This window comes from Alosa sapidissima, chromosome 18 (assembly GCF_018492685.1).
Source record: "Alosa sapidissima isolate fAloSap1 chromosome 18, fAloSap1.pri, whole genome shotgun sequence".
Lineage (NCBI taxonomy): Eukaryota > Metazoa > Chordata > Actinopteri > Clupeiformes > Clupeidae > Alosa > Alosa sapidissima.
This window is the reverse complement of record NC_055974.1, coordinates 17,565,259-17,584,500: the sequence shown is the minus strand read 5'-3', so window position 1 is coordinate 17,584,500 and position 19,242 is coordinate 17,565,259. Positions and strand designations below refer to the sequence as shown.

Below are 19,242 nucleotides of genomic sequence, written 5' to 3'. Positions count from 1 at the left end.
CATTACCCCTGCTCCTGCTGCGGCTCCAGCTATTGTTGCCTTGGACAGGGCGAGAAGGAGTTCCTTCAGGCTCTTGCCACAGTGGTACACACCAGCTCCCACCAGCACAGGAATCCCTAGCAAGGCGCCAAGCAACACTCCTGTAGCACAGCCTGCTGCAGTTATTTCCCAGCACACTTTTTTCTTGGCTTCCTCAAAGATTTCCTGATCAGACAGATATCCCTTGCTCTCTTCAGCTAATCTCTCTCCTTTCATATTTAGATCTCTTTCTACCATCTCAAGAAACTCATTTGTGCCAGCATTTTCTCTCACAAGCTCCTCGATGGTACGCAGCAGCCTTTTTACCTGAGTTCTATTACTTTGGTTGCCAAATAACCAGAAGTTCCAGTGCTTGTTGTCAATAACATGGCAGCGACCTCCACATTTATCCACTAGTTTCTGAAGCTTGTCATTCTTTTTGACAAATTGTTCAATGGTTTCACGTTCAAGGCAATGGCCATTTGTGAAGAGAACCACTGCATACTTGAAGACCTCTTCACCAAAACATTTTGTGATCTCCTCCACAGTTTCCATCTTGTGTTTTGTGTATCTTCCCACTCGGAGGACAATGACCACAGCATGAGGGCCAGGGAATTTAATTGATTAACACATCACATAAACTGTTATTGAGTGTTGTTGATACACTGTACTTGTGTCCTCGGAACCAAATCAGACAGCAAGCAGCTTTGGAGTTTTGGAAGTATAGGCTGGTGGATACATAACTGGCATGCCTAAGGTAATGGTAAGGTAAAAGCAACGACCGAAATGCAGTGTTGAAACACATGAAACATGTTAAATATGCAAACACTGATCCGGTACAAACACTGAACCATTTTTTTTTTTTCGCATGCCCAAATTTCCGTCAAGGATTCCCGGGACACTGAAAGACCGGGGTACACGGAACTTGGTGGGCATGTAACCCCACATGGATAGCATGGAACCATCGTTTTTCGTTTTGATCTGTAGCCCCCCCGCTGGACTGGAACCCCCGAAAGGAGGATACGGCAGACACACTTTTCTGTGAATATCTCGAGAACCGTAGGGTATAGGAGGACCATTTTTTTTTGTATGTTGATCTTAAGGGGCCATGTCAACCCATTCCATAACCACTCATTTCATGTATAGCGCCACCTAGTTAAACACAAAAAAGTAAAAATGAGGTGTTGTAATCGCAGGTATCTGTGACCTAACATAGTCAAAACTGCACGAAATTGGAAGTGTAGGATCATTAGGACACCCTCTGTATGCACGCCAAGTTTTGTGGAATTCCGTTCATGGGGGGCCACACAATAAATTAATTTATGTTACTATACACCAACTGGCCTGTAGGTGGCCGGAGACAGTTTTCTGTGAATATCTCGAGAACCGTAGGGCCTAGGAGGTCCACCTTTTTTATGTATGTTGGTCTTAAGGGGGCATGTCAACCCATCCCATTACAACTTATTTCATGTATAGCGCCACCTAGTTAAAAATTAAAAAGCAAAAAATTCGGTGTTTTCATCACAATATCTCTGGCTGACAAGGTCAAAACTGCACGAAATTAGAAGTGTAGGATCATTATGACACCCTCCGAATGCATGCCAAGTTTTGTGTACTTTCGTTCATGGGGGGCCTTACAATACAATAATTTATGTGTACATTTAGTGACGTACACCAACAAGGATTCCTGGTAACCCCACATGGATAGCATGGAACCGTCGTTTTTCGTTTTGATCTGTAGCCCCCCCGCTGGACTGGACCCCCCGAAAGGAGGGTAGGGCAAACACAGTTCTCTGTGAATATCTTGAGAACTGTAGGGCCTACAAATACAGATTTATTTTTGTGGAAAAAATGTGCTGGACTGGGCGGCGGTCATATTTTGTACCGTTAGGACGTTACGTTAGAAAGCCCGCCTACACTGAAAACTGATTGGTGGATTTAGCGAAACAGGCAAATCAGGATGCTCTCTGTCTTGAATGCGCTCAGGCCCACGCACCACCGCTCTCTCTCTCTCCCCTGTCGTGTGCACGCTATACTCATGCACAAACGATTTAAATCTCGGTCTCGCGTGCACGCTCTTGATCGCTCTAGATTCCGGGAGATTTTATCTAATTTGCGGGCGTCAGGGAGCCGCTATCAATATGCGGGAGACTCCTGGAACTTCCGGGAGACTTGGGATGTCTGTCCCCTTTAGGAAGCACCATTAAGGCTTAATAACTTCCTTTCACCTTCATTATTTGGGTGAAGGGAGAAGTATAATTCAGATGTTTGCGTTTTTGTAGTGCAGTATTGTATGCTTATGAAGTGGGTCCCATTTAGAAGTGGCCACTTTATTCGCGCTTTCCGTGATTCCGAAATGTATTACAACTTATCGACACGAGGTGGCAGTTTAAGTCCGCTGTAGCATTGCCAGTAAACAGGGCAGCGGATTGCATTCAAAGGCGTTGCAGGAGGGATAGGCCTACTGTAAGCAGAACAAAACTAAAGATCACCTCGTTGAAGTCATACAGTAGACTAGGCTAAATCAGAGCCTACTTTTGTTTTTATCAAGCTGGGGCCAGAGATGAGGCCTTTGGCGAACAGTTTAGCCCTACTCAAAATGAGTAAAACCAAATTAGGCGAAATCTCTGTATACTGTATATGCATAAATATGCATAATATTTATTGTGAAAACCTATGGTTATGCCTCGTAGGCAAACTCTTACTCAGAAGTGAAAAGGAGAGATAGGATCCGAACTCCGGCAGAGCGTCGACGCGCTGCTGTTAGGCCACGAGAGAGTCAACAAAACTTGTGATACCCTGAAATTCATGTATATTTTTTCCGAAATAAATATTTAACACAAATAATGACACATATTGGTTGGACCAGTGTTGTGTAGTGTTTGCTCGTTACTCGTTACTTACTCAAAAAAGTAACCTTAGTTACCCTCTATGGAAAGTAATTTTTTACGTTTCTTTTACGCTACTTTTATGTTGCTCGACTTTGGGCAGAACCCAATATCTGTTCCTAAATGTGTAGGCCTACATAAAGTTCTACTATGGAGGACATAACAGGTATTTCTTTTGTGCTATTTATTATAAAAAATGCCACAAACAGAGCACTTGACAAGAAAACATTGGGCTTATAGGCTTCAACACCACAACTAAAGCCCTATGAAACAATATCAAATAACATAGTCTCGATTCATCTTGGGCATATAGGTGAACACTAGCCTAGAAATCTAGACGCGCCCCTAGCGGCAGCACATTTGCTGCCAGGGCTAGTCTAGCAACTCTCCGTTGGCTTGTGAGCTCCATAAATCGAAACTTAATCAGGTCATTGAAATCGTGTATAGAGTCGTTTGGTGGGCTTAACATAATGATTGATGGCAGAGTTGCAACGGGTTGGCTTGAATTCCCTGCTACTTGAAAACAAATATCCTATTGCGTGCAGAGGGAATTTGAAAGACAACTGATTATCCCGCCCCTCGGACTGAGCACTGCGAACGGTGAGTGCCCAGACCCTACATTTTAATGTGGGTCTGGCTCGCCAGGCTAGGTGAACACAAAATATATGAGGTCTTATTTTATAGCCTTATACTCTTTCATTAAACAGGCGCTCCTCCGAAATTTGGTGCAAAGCTAGTGCAAATCGTATCAATAGGCTGGCAGTTGAGTTAACGACAGTGGACAAAATCAGGGCACAGTGTAGGCTACAACTAACACTCACATTCCTCCCCTTAGTTTCAACGAGTTCGAAGTAATGTCCATCCCTCAGAAGTTAGCCTTGGCTGCGTCTCGCTTAATTGCCACCAGCCTCTGTCACGTACCATGTGGAGCTATGATTACACTTCATGCTACCAGCCTCTGTCACGTAGGCTGCCGTGTGGAGCTTGTGCCTATTGCGCAAGCGCAAAGCTGAGAAAGCAGCGTCGCTGTCAAACCTGTCCCTAGGAAAAGTAACTTTGCGCCGATATGAAAAAAGAACTATGTTACGTTACCAAATTTTCAGTAGTAGTGTGTTACACTACTTTTTACTCGAAAAAGTAGTTGCGTTACTGTAACTCGTTACTTTCTAACACGTTACACACAACACTGATTGCAACAGACTCCAGCTCCCCCCCACTGCAAGTGCGATTTACTGGCTACGGAAGCTGCAGCATAAATGTCCTGGCTGACGTTACAAGATGTCATACGACCAGAGCGGGTGAAAGCGCCACACAGGAGCAAAATAACCGTGTTCTCTGGATAAGAACAAAAGCATCGGACCACAACATTTCAGCAAAGTTTTGATGGATTGACAGTAGGCTATGAATGTGGCGAGTGCTGTTTATATGAAATCACATTCATCTACGTACAACTAGGAAATTTAAAAAAAGTAAATGTAGAATGTAGTGCTGGTAACGAAGTAAGGGGCTACATACCCAATCTCTCGGTGCAGCTATCACAAGAGTTACACGAGTCAGACTGCGTGCCTACGTTACATCTACGTCCCCTGAGCCTGTGCAGAAAACCTCGTCGACCAGTAGGAAACGGTAGAGAATTTCTAGGGTGTGGGGTATTACACGTTGGCACTGTTTCAACCAATGATATGTATCGCTGCATCATCAACAACGTTGTTGGAACTATGATGTTCAAACACCGGAGGTAGCAAATTGCGACACAGGTACGATGCTTTCTGGAAAAAGATGTAACAATGTCGTTGTTTGGTCGTAAGTTGCGTCGTACCGCGGTGGTTGAGCAACGTCGTTGCTAACTTTTCTAGAAACAAGCCCCAGGACAGTTCCCCGAATGCCCTTTAGCCTACTGTGTGACACTGTGCAGGAGAGAAAGAGCTAGTCGCTCTGCCTAAAACTTTTAGTCCTGTCCATGTATGTTCTCAAGGCTCGAACGGGGCATAAAGTGTTCAACCTTTGCTCTTCCGCTTTTGCAAAAGGGGGCGAGTGAAAGGCTATGAGCTCCAACACCTCGCAAGAGAACAAAGGGAAGCATTTCGCTATAAAGGCCGGGTAAGGTTTGAGAAAAACCTTATGCCATTAGGCAAGAACTGAAGGCATGAGGTGTGCACCGAAAATTCATGCAAGTCACACGTTTGGCAGAGGCTAGTGCAAGCAATGTCAAGCTTATATCTCCAATGGGTTTAAAGGGCTGCCGTGACAGCGCATCCAAAACCAAAGGGAGATCCCATGATGGGACGAGCTTTTTTCGAGATTGACAACGAGCGATGCACACCCTTCATGTACCTGTGTACCAACGGGTGCTGACCCACCGTTCAGGGATGGATTACTGCACGGGCCTACCGGGCCCAGGCCCAGGGGCCCAAGGGGTCAGGGGGCCCTGAAGCCCAAGCCTTTGCATGGAATCATTGCCTCAATATCAACAAATCAGGATGTAGGCTCCCCAAAATGCACCAGAATACAGGAAATCACATCAAACAAATTAATTTTTTTCTGGGGGAAACCAGGGAAGGCAGGGAAGGAAATGTTTGAGAGCTAACCAAACAGTCAGGAGCTCAAGATTATTTATGTGGGAGCTTAACCGGTCCAGCCAAACACTGCTCACCATCCTGCCATCCTGGGTAGCACCCCAACCAGTCAGGGAGGCGTTTGTCTTGCAAAGAGACGCTTCCTACAAGGACAACACTGTAGTTTACCGCAGAGAACGTCTAATAAGGGTAGGATGATTTTCACATGAAATGTAATTCCCATTTCTTCTTGAAGCCAAAATAAATCTGAGAATGTTTATCGGACATGCTTGGTTTTTACTGCAGGTAGGCTACGCTAATCTTATACAAGTAAGTCTATATCAATAGCCTAGGACCTAGGTAAAATAATGTTACCGTTAGCATTGGTTGAGTGATGGAGGCCAATTTAATTATTGGTGTATTTGTAGAAAACCATAAATGCGGTTACCAAGCAAATTGATAACAGTGCTGTAATTATATCTTTCGACTGTCATCTCATTCTTCTGACCATAGCCTAGTCTACTAACAGGAGCTAAGTGAGTTAGCCACAATGCGTTCGCTAACGCAAAGGTTTTCTAATGGAAAATATACCTGAAAGATAACCTGTCTATCAAGCATCCTAAACAGGCTGGGACATTTCTGCTTGCTAAATAGTTTTTTCTGCTGTTGATTCGCTCACAGTCCTTGGTGGCCCTGTCAGTGCTTTGTAAAATGTCGCTTTATGACCAAAAAGCATCTGCTAACGTTCATTCCCAAACACCCACTAGCTAGGCTACTTTAACCATCTATTTTCAAAGGTGTTTCAAGTAAGGAAGAGCATGGTTCAAAGTAAAGCAGGCTAACTAGGGCTGAGACGACGTAATTGACTACATAAATTGGTCAAAGTGAATCATTTGTGTCAACTCGTCACAATGTAGATTCATTAACGCACCTGTGATGATCTACATCTCCATTTAAACCAAATGTTTTAGAGCGCACTTTGAGAGATGTATCCAGGGCAGGGCTGTACCTGTTGCACATGCTACAAAAATCATTCTGTGCGATGGATGATTTACCAACGTTATGTCTTATACAGTTTTGGGTGAGACTGATACGCTTGTTTGTTTGAAGTGTGTGTTTAGGGTGTGAAAGGGGAATCAATGTGCTTTGATTCCAGCTTGGTAGTTGTAGTCTATGTGATTAAAAAGCATGTGCGTGTGAAGTATCCAAACAATGATAACACTTTCATTATGGCTGCTTTAGCCACAGAACTTCAGCTACTGTACAGTGGTCCCATTTAGAAGTGGCTACTTCATTTGCGCTTTCTGTGATTCACGCAGCTGCGTGAAATGTAGTACAACTTTTCGCCAAGAGGTGGCAGCTTAAGTCCGCTTAATACTGTAAGCCAGGGGTTTTCAACCAGTGGTCCGCGGCCCACTTGTGGTCCGTGAGGACATTGCTGGTGGTCCCTGACCATGGATTCAGTAGTTGCAATGTGGGAATCAGTATTTTTATTCAGTGGTGGTCCTGGCGTTACGTAATTAGTCAGAATGGTGGTCCCTGGTTCACAATCAGTTGAAAACCCCTGCTCTAAGCCATTGGTTCCCAAAGGATATTTTATTTAGGTCGCCAGCATAGCCTAGTGACAATTTATGTTGTGTAATAGGCCCAGTTTATAGGGCTTAGGAAAGCTATCAGCTTTCTAGGGTCTAGTTTGTTAACAGTCACTGTTTTGTAATAACTCCCTCTATGCATTTTTGCATTTAGAATAGCTCTGAAACTGAGTGGACGCCAGAGCGTGGATATATCAATCGCAAAATTAAACAATATTTCTATCGGGCGCCTACGTTGCCACGGACAATAACGGACGCAGCTCTCAACTTGGCCCGTTAAAATGTGAATAGTCTAGCAACGCATTTCATGAAAGCCCTTTTGGACATGTCAGTTATTTGTACCACTGGTTAGATGTAAAACTACATTTTGTTTTACACTATTGGTATTTCATTTGTGCATTGACAATAAAGTTGAATATCATATGAACTAAAGATGACTAAAATCTTGCATACGTAGAGGAAGAAACATTCACTCTTTTCATTCATTCATTCTGTTGAAAACTGCATGGAAATGACAGGGATTGTTTTGTTTAGTAATAAATAAATAAATAAATAAAAGTAAAACTGATACCTTCTGCTTTCCCAATGTAGCCCACAATGTAGCCTACAGGTGTACATGACCTTTCGTCAGTCCAGTTGCAATGGATGAACTGTGATGAACTGCCCTACTTGTGATTGTTTAGAGATTTTAAAGGTTTTATAACAATGCTACAAATTCTTTTGTCTAGTGCTACAAATCTATTCACCTTTGCAGCAGGGCTTGAAAACGAAATTATTTTTCAAACGTTCCGTTCCGAACGGTTCAGGTAGGCCTATGTTTAACGTTTTCGTTCTTGCATGCGTTCCGCCACAAACATATCGGTCCTGAACCGGTTCGGAACGCAAAATATCGTTCGTTCTTAAAGTTCCGGCAGTGTTTGGCGGGCCTATCAAGTCTATTTTTGTGGACTTTACCTTAGATGAGACGTAGGGGAGAGCCGGGACGATTGAAACACGGGACGAATGAAACAATCCAGTTTTCTCCGAGTGTGATGATGATAGACAGACGTCCTTCGGTCAAAACATAGAGCATGTTCTATCAGCCAAATATCTTCCTGCTATGTCATTTTATCACGGAGTTACTGGCGATAAACGAGTTTTGATGCGCAAAAGTAAACTTCATTAGTGGTTACATTTTTTCGATTATCAATGAGTGTTTTTCATTTAAAGGTTTGACTTAATGCTTATTCAGTAGACCATTTAGTGTTCTCCACAATCCCAGACTTTCATATCGCATGCTTGTTTACATGGAAAGCAAATCAAGCTGTAGTGACATATGTCTGTGTCGGGACGATTGAAACACGTGTTTCAATCGTCCCGACCAGGCTGTAACTCCATGTATTTTAATTAAATGCACAAATAGGTGTGTTTAAACAATTATTTATGGAGGTAAGACATAGAAAAACAGTTTTAGGAAGATGAAAATACATTTGGGCCCACCAGATAGGGGGTTGAGTTTCCCCATGTTATCCTATGGAGACTGACGGCCGGTGGGTCGTTAAGCCTACTTATTTGGATGTGCATTGGCCTAACCCACCTAAAAACCTAGTGAAACGACATTTTCAACAATATAAACATGATATAAATGGGAAAGCTTACCGTTCTAGCTATAAACATGGCAGAATCATCCACAGGGCATGATATTTCAAAAACCGCTTCATACACGCTTCATGATGATGGCAATGAGTTGTTAACAGACATGCACAAAGACGTATAGCCCTGCAACAATATATCTAAAATAAAAACTTCTGGGAGTACCATTCATGATATGTAGTAAAATTTCGAAGTTGTTGGATGTTTATATGGCTTAAACTGTATGTTTCATTCGTCCCCTTATGTTGTTTCAACTGTCCCGACCAGGAGGGACGAATGAAACATTACGCACATCCCACTTTTGTTGTAATAATTCCAAACGGTTTTGTTCAAAGCTGAAAATGCATCTGTATTTGACAGAGGACAGATGTAGGTTACTAGTGACCAAATATTAGCTTTCAGTGTGGTACGATCGCTATGTAAATTACGTTTAATTAAAAAGTGTTTCAACTGTCCCGGCTCTCCCCTACTCATTATTTCCCCTTGATTTAGCCTACCGTAGCTATGCCCAAAAATAATAAATCACAGGCAGCATCCAAAAACATTCAGATGGGCTATCCATCCCATAGCCAGACTTACTGTAGGCCTAACCTATGCCTATAAATAATTTCTTATCAAAAATATTTCTGGATACGTGCTAAACTCCTTACCTGATTGTAGCTTTTTTATCCATAGTTTTATCCATATGGAGATCTTCAAAGGCTTGCGCTATAATTCCAACCCTGTTTATAAACGAACCTGTCTGTTGCTGACAAGGCCTATCTCATATTTCCCGTTTAACTCTTCTACATAGAATAGGCAACAATTGAGCAAACATTTCAAATCCCGACTTTAAAACAACAAGGCGTGGACAGGCAAAATAGGCTATTATGCATAGGGCTACAAACAATTTCCAAATCAGTTTCAGTAGCCTACGCTACGAGCTGGCCTAAGATCCGAAGTGGCAGACGGATAGGTTACATTACAACAGCAAGACAAAATATACACATTTGGACCAAAGGTCCATTTATTCATTTTTTCTTTTTCAAACTGCAGAAATCAAATTATTAGGCTGTTCGCCTACAGTAGTTGGCTACATAGCAGCTTGTTAGCTCACATTAACAGTGTAGATGCGGGCTTGTTTTTCGCACAACCGGAAATAGTCTCCCTGACATAGGATATGCTTTTGTGAAATTTTATAAAATATATAGAGAACAAAAAAAAACGTTATTAACCGGTTTTGTGGATTTCAGAATAACGTTTCTGTTCCGGAACAGTTGAAGACCATTTTGTTTTCGTTTCCGTTTCCGCTCCTCGTAAAATTCCGTAAAATTCCGTTCGTTTTCGGTTTTCGTTTTCGTTCCTTGAACCGGTTCGGAGCCCTGCTTTGCAGCGCCAGTAGGCTACTTTCTGTGCGGCCCGCACACACACACACACACACAAGCATGCCAAACAAGCATATACACAAAAGTTTCAAGAGTGGGATGGAGTAGAAGATGGAGACAAATTGATTAGTGTGATTTATGTTTGCGGAACGGATGTACAGGACTGAGCGGCGGTCATATTTTAAATAGCATGTTAATTTTAAAACATTTTGATTAGAATAAAAGAGAAGTCATGACATACACACATAGAAAGAGATTGGAATCAACACTTTAAGAACACTATTAAGCAGTTATTAAGCATTTGTAAAACATTGTTCCTATCTTAGTTCTTGTCAGTAAAGCATTTGTACACACAGTTATTACCGTTAAAAAAAGTTTGTTTATGGTAAATAAGCCTATATCTAAAATATGTTTATACATTGTTTTCAATAATTAATGATGAAGTGATAATTTGTTAATGAAGTTATTAACCATTATTTCCATTATTAAACAGTTGTTAAGGAATTATCTATAGTTTATAAGACCAGTTAAATGGGTGTGTTATTGATTAAAACCCCATAAGGTATGGCCCCATATTGAGTTTCTTTGCCCGACATTGCACATTAACTACTTAAGAGGGCATTGCTCCATCAAATGCTTGACTTCTTTTGAAAGCTGAGACCCAGAATTCTCAGAAACAGGTAGTGTGACTGTGTGATGTACTGGCAAAGAGTTACAGGGGCTTATACTGTATGTTTTTTCTTTCAGCTGGTATTTATTTGTGTTATATGCGTTTAGCTAAGTGTCATTTTTAGAAAACATTACAGTAAAAGACTCATGTTAAGTAATGCTTTTTCTTTGATTCTATGACAGTCACTGCCATGCAATCTAGATACAAACAAGAAATTCCAGAGGATTAACTTTCATTTGACACCAAGATCATGCTTCTACTCAAAGGGGTTCTTGTGTAGTAAGAGTTGTTACTATGCATCAATAAGTCCTTTTGAATTTCCCATCAAAATTGTGCGGGGTTAGCCTGGCTAGCGCCACCACTTCTCAATGAGACGTGGTCTGGGAACCAAACGTCTCGTATCTCGTATCTCGTATTTGAAAAAAATGCCCAGATCCGTTTATTGGGTGCCACGGATGTCTATCAAATGCGTCTGTGCATAGCTCATCATCGTCTTGCTTTCCCCCCTGTTCTGTGATTGGTTCCCTATCTCAGGGAAAATTTTCTCCATGGTCTCCAGGCTGCCTTAGCAGCGTGAATCAAATTGCGCGCAAGGCAGCATGGGAACACCCAGGCTAGTGCGGGGTGGGATCCAGAAAGGACCACAGGGAGGGAATCGAACCCGGGTCGCCGGTATGGTGCAGGTGCCGCAGCCAGTTCTTACTGTAAAATGGTATATCTGGCTACCGGAATAATGTTGAATGGGAAAACATGTTACAACCTGCATAGCCACATACTGTAGAATGTGTCATTTGAATCATGAAAAAAGTCCTCTACACCAGCTCCCAATGAATGCTTAATTTATTGCGACGTTTCGGGCACTAGTTTGCTGAAAACACATCCCGTTAAAGCACTTTCTAACCACAACAGACGTCATAGAATACAATCTAGAACACTTCTACAACGATAGCCATAGATATATACAGTATGTAAGTTAGCATCTAACGTAACCAGATAGCTTGAGAAACATTGTGGTGAGTTTCTGAAGACGAATGTATGGCCAGGCAAGCACCGAGGGATGATGTCATGCATGAGCCTAGCTGTACTTAGTCTCTGCATGTTCGGAGCTGTATACTGGAGGATTTGTTAATAAAGGCCTTTAGTGGCTACTTCTCATCTCAGACTGTTCTCTGTGGATTACATTGTTCAGAGTGTTTTAATTGGAGGTTCTGGTAGAGGCTTTTTTTCACCACAGCATCTTGTGTAACGTTAGCTAACCGTTAATGTTAACCTTAAAGTTACTATCTCCAAAAAGTTAGCCTACACCGGATTAGTCTATGCATTCTACCAAATATCATATCATATCATATATCATGATATAAATTGTGGCATACGGATTTTACACAAGCTCAACATATCTTCGCGCTTACACTGCCAGCTGGTCGCTTGATGTGGACCAATGGTTGCGTAGATCTAGGCAGCCAGCAGCACTTTTGGAAAAAAAAAAAAAAGCGGGATTGGCAAAATGGTTCCTCCGCCGATCTACGGAGTGCGCATGCATGTTGGAGTGGCTGACTCATCCCGCCGATGGTTTACCCACCTAAACTCACAAGTTGTATTTGGCGTGCAGGGGGGAAAAACTCTTCCGATACTTTGCCGCTGGTGCCCTCCAATTGCCAACGTCGGTAAGACCGAACGTGCTGTCTGGGTTTTAACAGAAAAAAAATTCTATAAAATCAAAGAGTGGGTTTTTGGGGGAAAAAAGCTTTGTATACTATGTAGGGAAGTTAGCTGAGTGCAGCAGATGTGTTTTGACATGTGTAGGTCAAAAGGTCAAGTCGCATAATAGATTTATAGCATTTTTGATAATTAAAAAATTCTATAAAATTAAAGAGTGGTTTTTGGAAAAAAGAAGCTTTGTGTAGTATGTAGGGCCGATGGCTGAGTGCAGCAGATGTGTTTTGACATGGGTAGGTCAAAAGGTGAAGGCGCATAATAGATTTATAGCATTTTTGAATAGTAAAACATTTATATAAAATCAAAGAGTGAGTTTGGAAAAAAGAAGCATTCTGTACTATGTAGGGCAGTTAGATGAGTGCAGCAGATGTGTTTTGACATGGGTAGGTCAACAGGGGAAGGTGCATAATAGATTTATAGCATTTTGTTAACAGAAAAAAATTCTATAAAATCAAAGAGTGGGTTTTTGGTAAAAAGATGCTTTGTGTACTATGTAGGGCAGTTAGCTGAGTGCAGCGGATGTGTTTTGACATGGTAGGTCGAAAGGTGAAGGCGCATAATAGATTTATAGCATTTTTGAATAGTAAAACATTTATATAAAATCAAAGAGTGAGTTTGGAAAAAAGAAACTTTGTGTACTACATGTATGTAGGGCAGTTAGCTGAGTGCAGCAGATATGTTTTGACATGGGTAAGTCAAAAGGTCAAGCCGCATAATAGATTTAAAGCATTTGTTTTACATTAAAAATATAAAATCAAAGGCTGGGTTTTTGGGGAAAATGAGCTTTGTGTACTATATAGAGCAGTAATCTGAGTTCACAAGATGCATGGGTAAGTCAAAAGGTGAAGCCGCATAATAGATTTAAATATTTTATCAACATAAAGATTTCATAAAATCAAAACATGTTTTTTTTGACAAAAGAAGCTTTGTGTAATATAGGCAGGCTTTGTTTAAACACATTAATGTTGGTTTGACACAAACTTGTCCCTCGTAGTCAGTGCTAAATAGATTTTTCGAATGTGTCGAATATCCAACGTCCAACATAAAACCAACTTTACCACGGTGTCCCACTTCCTGCTCAGCGGGCACACATGGGAAAAGGAGGAGTTAACCCACATATTTGAGGAAAAGAGAGGGAAAGCCAAAGCTGAGGCACTAGACTTCTTCACTGTTTCAAAAATGTCTCTGTTTTCTTGTTGTGTCTCTTATTTCTAGTAGTGTTGTTTTTCTTCAGGCGTTTATGAAATAGTGACAGCCCGTTAAATAGTTTAATCTCAGCTAGTGGTGCATTTGCAAGTCATGTTGTGCCATATACAGTGGACTTCATATACTACAGACCAAGACATGGGTAAGTTTATGCATGGACAATAAATAGCATTTATGTCGTTCAGGACTTAAAAAACAGTCTCATTTAACTAATGATATTTTACTATCTTACTTATCTTCTGAATGTACATGTTGTATTATGAAAATTTAATTTACACTGTGGTGCTGGGAACTTGTAGAGTTTACACTGTAATCATGTTACACCCAATCCCAATCCTCCCCCACCTTTTTTATGCAGCCCTTGCCACTTAATCTACTAAAACCCTCTTCCACTGCACTTTTTACCCCCCCCCCCCCCCCATTAATGCACAAATAGGCTGACACCAGACATAATTTCACTGCATTTCTTACTTCCAGTAACTATATGCATGTGACAATAAACTTCCTTGTATCCTTGTATCCTTGTATGTTATGTGTCCTGTTAATGCATTCCATAGGTGCAGTTTCTTGATTGCAGTGTTGTCTTCCAGAATAAAGATCCCTCTTCAGCCGTCTCCTTCATGGGTGCACATGGTTACCTCTGTACAGGTAAAACTCTATTCTATCATATTATAACTCTCTTATATTCTCATCAGGCCTTCTGTTTCCATGTTCAGTGGGAGCATTTAGGAGAATTGTATGCTCCAAAGTAATTTTGTTATGTAGTTTAGAATTGTGCATTTCATGCAATACATATTGTAAGACACTAGGAGGTACTACAATGCCATGGAATGCAAGGAACTAGGAAAAAGTATATTTTCTATAGAAATGTATGCTATATGAATGGAAAACATTAATTTCATTTGTAAGTGACAATTTCTTATTGCTTAATCCATTAAGCTGTGCCATGACCCAAATTAAAAACAGTCTGAACAGTTTTCTTGTCATGTGGTGTAAGGAGAAGAGATTATTAGAGTATTACATTTGCCCGTATATAGTTTTCTAATCTGTGTTTTGCAGGAAACAAGTCTTTCTGAAAACTTTCTGTAGCACTTAATCTATGTGCAAGTAAATAAGTTACTGGAGGGACAAAGTTACTGTGTGCTTTGAAAGAAAATCTAATTTATTTTGTAAAAATAAACCCTTCAAATTCCATTATAGCAATAATGTGTGTTGATGGTTCAAAGCTGGTTTACATGGTGTTAGCATGTCTTTCTGACTTCCTGCAGACCCAGGTACTGTTGGATCCCACCCCTTCCCATCAGTGTGCGGTGCATATGCAAGGCCATTGGCATACAGGAATGCCTGTCTCTAAGGAATATGGCCTCCTGATTGGCTACACAGACTAGGCTCAACTGCTTCAGAGCCCTGGAAAATCCCAGGCAAGTTTTCTTTTGTTTCTAGTGATAACTATCATTTATATTTCTAAACAGTATTAATTAAGATTTGATATGACATCGTGTTATGGTGTTGTCCCATGAAATTACTAGTTAATGTCTTTGGTTTTGGCAAACATAAAAATCGTTTTTAAGAAATAAAAAGCCTCATTTATTCTAAAATGTAAAAGACAGGCATGTCAATATCAAACATAAAACTCAAGGAAAGCAAAATACATCTTCAACTATTTGATAAAGCATAGTGTATCTTTTAATCTGTAAGGCAATCTAATCTGACGGAAACGTCACACATCATGATTACCTATTCATACATTCATACCAACCAATAGGGTTTCATTATTCATCCAATCCAAACAGGTTGTATGCTGCACAAACAGTTGGACAAAGTTTCTATTTTAACATTTTATTTTTATACACTCTTTTCAACGTAAATCACTAACTAAAATTATGACAACTTGGTGTTAACTTGGTGCTATGCACGGATATTTCTTCAGACAACATTGTAAAAGTTTGACTGTAGGTTTTGTGATTTATACTGTGATATAAGTTCCAGTGGTTCCAAGGGTGAGTGCATCCACATTGGAGTACACAATACAAGTGCTTCATGGAAAACAGACACAGCAAAAGCCATGGAATAAGATTTAGTCATATATAATTTCAGCCAGACATAAGGATATAATGTATATCTTCACTGAGCAACACAACAAAATTGCTGTTCATGGAAAACAATTGAATGGCTTGGGAGATAAGGCACATTTAAAAAAATTGAGATTTGACACCAAAATATAAAATTTGACATGAACATGAAATCCATTGATCAAACGATACTTGTCCCTTGTCTTGACAAAAATACTCAAATATGACTTTATGGCTTTGGCATAGACGTTTATAACTTAAATGAAAAATAGGGGATTGTTAATAAATAAGTGATTCCACAAAACATGTATGTTTTCTACAATTTCATTAGTCACTAGAAAATCGATCTGTGAAACAACACAGATTTGCTTGAAAGGCCTTGGACAGGGCACCCTTGATGCTCTTCTCATGCTTTGCTGCTTTGACTCCTGCTATGGCCCCTTGGACAGTTCCTAACATGATGAACACAGTTTTCGATGCAGGGTCTGGAGACAATGCAGTTACTGCAAGTCCGAACAGGGCACCCAGAAGGGCCCCAGCCACACCCCCGAGGATCATCATGAGTACTCGATGAATGTTCTCCTTAGCTTGGTGCTTTATTTCTTCCTCGTCCTTCTCATTTTCGGCCTCCTGGAGACGGGCTGTCTCGGCTTTTATTCCCTCTTCGACAACCTGCAGCATGTCGTTGGTGTAACAGCTTCCTCCATTGTTGGCGACCATCTTGTCGATAGTTTTTAGCAGTTTTTCGACTTGCCTTTTGTTGCTCATGTAGCCCTTCTGAGCCTTGGCCCAGTATTTGTTGTCGATGACGTGACAGCGGCCTCCACACTTGTCCACAAGCTCCTGTAACTCCTCACTAGTCGCCACAAACTCCTCAATGGTGTCACATTCTTCGCCATCGACCTCGTCGTCCCCGAAGGTGAAAAGGACGACGGCGTAACGGAAGGCCTCTTCCCCGAACGACTCGGTGATCTTCCGGACCACCGCCATCTCCTGGTCGGTGTACCGTCCTGCCCGGAGCACTATCACAAAAGCGTGCGGCCCCGGAGCGCACTCCGTGATGCACCTCACAATCTCAGGTTTCAGTTGGTCCTCACTCAAACGGGTGTCGAAAAACCCGGGAGTGTCGATGATGGAAATCAGCCTCTCGTTGACTTTGTTGGACTGGACAGTGCATTTGTGTGTGGTGGACTCCGGTGAGCTCAACACGTCAAAGAAGTCTCCACCCAGGATGGTGTTTCCAGCACTGCTTCTCCCATCACCAGTTTTGCCAAGCAGCACAATCCGTAGTTCATCTAAACAACAGAAGAAAAAAATATGGTTGATATTTACCATTATGTTGTTTTAATGCTGACTCGTTGGTGTCTTGACATTTGAGTGAGCCTTCCCCAGCTCAAGTAAAACTGCTAATGCTAATACATTGAGCATGCTGCTCATATACCACAACCTAGTGATGGGGACGAGACCGCCTATGCCGAGTCCGAGTCAAGACCGAGTCTTTGAAGGGTCGAGACCGAGTCTGTTGGTTTTCAAATACAGTCGAGTCCGAGTCAAGACCGAGTCTTTGAGGAAGCAAGTCCGAGTCGAGACCGAGTCCTTTAGGAGTCGAGACCGAGTCGAGACCAAGACCATAAAAGAATTTCAGTTATTTTTATATTCATAATTTAATATCACCCCAGTTAATAATCAACAGTTAGGCCTACAGACTAAGCTAGATTGGGAATTGTTTAGAGGAGCAGTCTTAACGTCTTAATATGGACTATGCTGACCTACAGACACTCACCGGCAGCAGAGCCATAGAGATAAATAAACGGCTCTGACGGCAGTATCTTTGCATTGCACCATGGGATGTCATATTCAAATAATGCCGGTCCAACATTGCATTTTATTATTATTGTTGTTATGTATTGTCTGTTTTTTTATATGAACATAAAAAATGCGTTGGTCTCGAGGACTCGGTCTGAAATTACGAGTCCTTCTCCTCCCACTGTGGTCCGAGACCGAGTCAAGACCGAGTCTTTGAAGGAACGAGTCCGAGACGAGACCGAGAAAGCAGAAATTGGTCTCGAGACCGGACTCGAGTCCGAGACCGGACTCGAGTACTACATCACTACCACAACCTAATATTACATAGGATATGAAGGCTCATTACTTTGCACTATAAGAGCACTATGTGTATATATCTATGCACCAGGGTTGCCTGTGAAGCCTATGAAACCTATGGTCTTACAAAAATGAAACCAGGATGATAATCACATAACATGACCCAGTTCCTGATAGCCTGTCCCGTGCCTGAGGCCTACATATTCAGATTCCGTCTCTTATAGAAGAAACATCTAATATTAAGAGAGCAATTGAGGGGAATCTGGGATTTCAACATTAAAAAATCCAAACTTTCCTTGGCGAATTACTCCAGCTTATCATTATCAAAAGATGGCAGTATAATCACACTTTTTATCAGGCATCTCGGGTTTTTTACAGCAACCTCTAAAGCACATGTATGTTTACATGTACTGTAAACAACATTATTGCACAAAAAATCATCAACAATGAAGGGACTTTGAATAGCAAAGGCCAGAAATCTACTGCAAACACTCAGGCATATGCTATACTTGAAAGTGACAAATGTAGCCCCACTTATATTTAGTCCTAGCATAGTAAAAAATCTACTGGCATTGAAGGCATGTTGCCTTGAGCTCTTGGATGGAAATAGCCCCTGAAACCATTTGTATGAAAGGCATTACTCCTCAATAGCAGTCACTCCCACGTCTCCTCAACTGCAAATTCTCTGTCATCTGATCCGATTTCCCCTTTCACTCACTTCTACTTTCACTCACATTTTTCACCCTACTTAAACATACTGTAAATTCTTTATCGAAAATGCTTTACTCACCCGCCATTTTGGTACGAGATAAGGATGTGTTCTCCCTACGGTCAAATAAAACACAGAGACATTAACCACATCTGTGAGCAAGCGCTCTTGCAGTCTCTCTCGTAGCCAGTGAGGGGAAAATGGCTGGTGTCATGTTACACCCCTCCCCTCTGGTAGCAAGATGCAAAAGCACAGAAGACGCTGACTTCCTGTCTAACCAGCCGTCTGTTAACACAGCCAAGAGGCATCCTTCCTTCCCAGTGTCCCACAGCAATGTTTCTCAGGCAGAAAGATGTATTTGGGTCACAAATCTCATGCTATACTATTAGCATGTGAGCTGTATGTACTGCATCGGTCTGTCTGTAAACTCATTCACTGCATGCCTTTGGTGTGAGTCACACCCTCAGGAACCACCCTAGAGAGCTCAAGCTCTTTTTCAATAATAAGTGACACATTATTGTTTGAAGGGCTAAGTTCAAGAGAAGTGGTTCAACCAGATTCTGACACACCCCAACTCATATCTCTCTCTGTCTTTTGCACACCACCACACAGAGAAAACAAACAAGGGGTGTGTTTAGGTTAATGCACAATGTTGGTGCTGTCTCTTTAAATCTGGGAAGAACGTCCTTTGGCAATGCCCTTATTAAACAGGAACTG

The 19,242-nt window shown here is 41.5% G+C and overlaps 1 protein-coding gene and 1 long non-coding RNA gene across 2 annotated transcripts; one reads left to right on the top strand and one right to left on the bottom strand.

The window, feature by feature from the left end:
- The first annotated feature begins 13,571 nt into the window (after positions 1-13,571).
- Positions 13,572-15,228, top strand: LOC121689519. Its single transcript, XR_006024799.1, has 3 exons — positions 13,572-13,783; positions 14,199-14,289; positions 14,910-15,228. It is a non-coding gene; the product is annotated as an uncharacterized LOC121689519 (long non-coding RNA).
- Positions 15,229-15,300: 72 nt separating this feature from the next.
- Positions 15,301-19,029, bottom strand: LOC121689457 (GTPase IMAP family member 7-like). Its single transcript, XM_042069309.1, has 2 exons — positions 18,607-19,029; positions 15,301-17,008 (listed from the first exon to the last, which is right to left on the bottom strand). The coding sequence occupies exons 1-2, from the start codon at positions 18,611-18,613 to the stop codon at positions 16,041-16,043; spliced, it is 975 nt and encodes a 324-aa protein (XP_041925243.1). The 5' UTR covers positions 18,614-19,029; the 3' UTR covers positions 15,301-16,040.
- Positions 19,030-19,242: the final 213 nt, after the last annotated feature.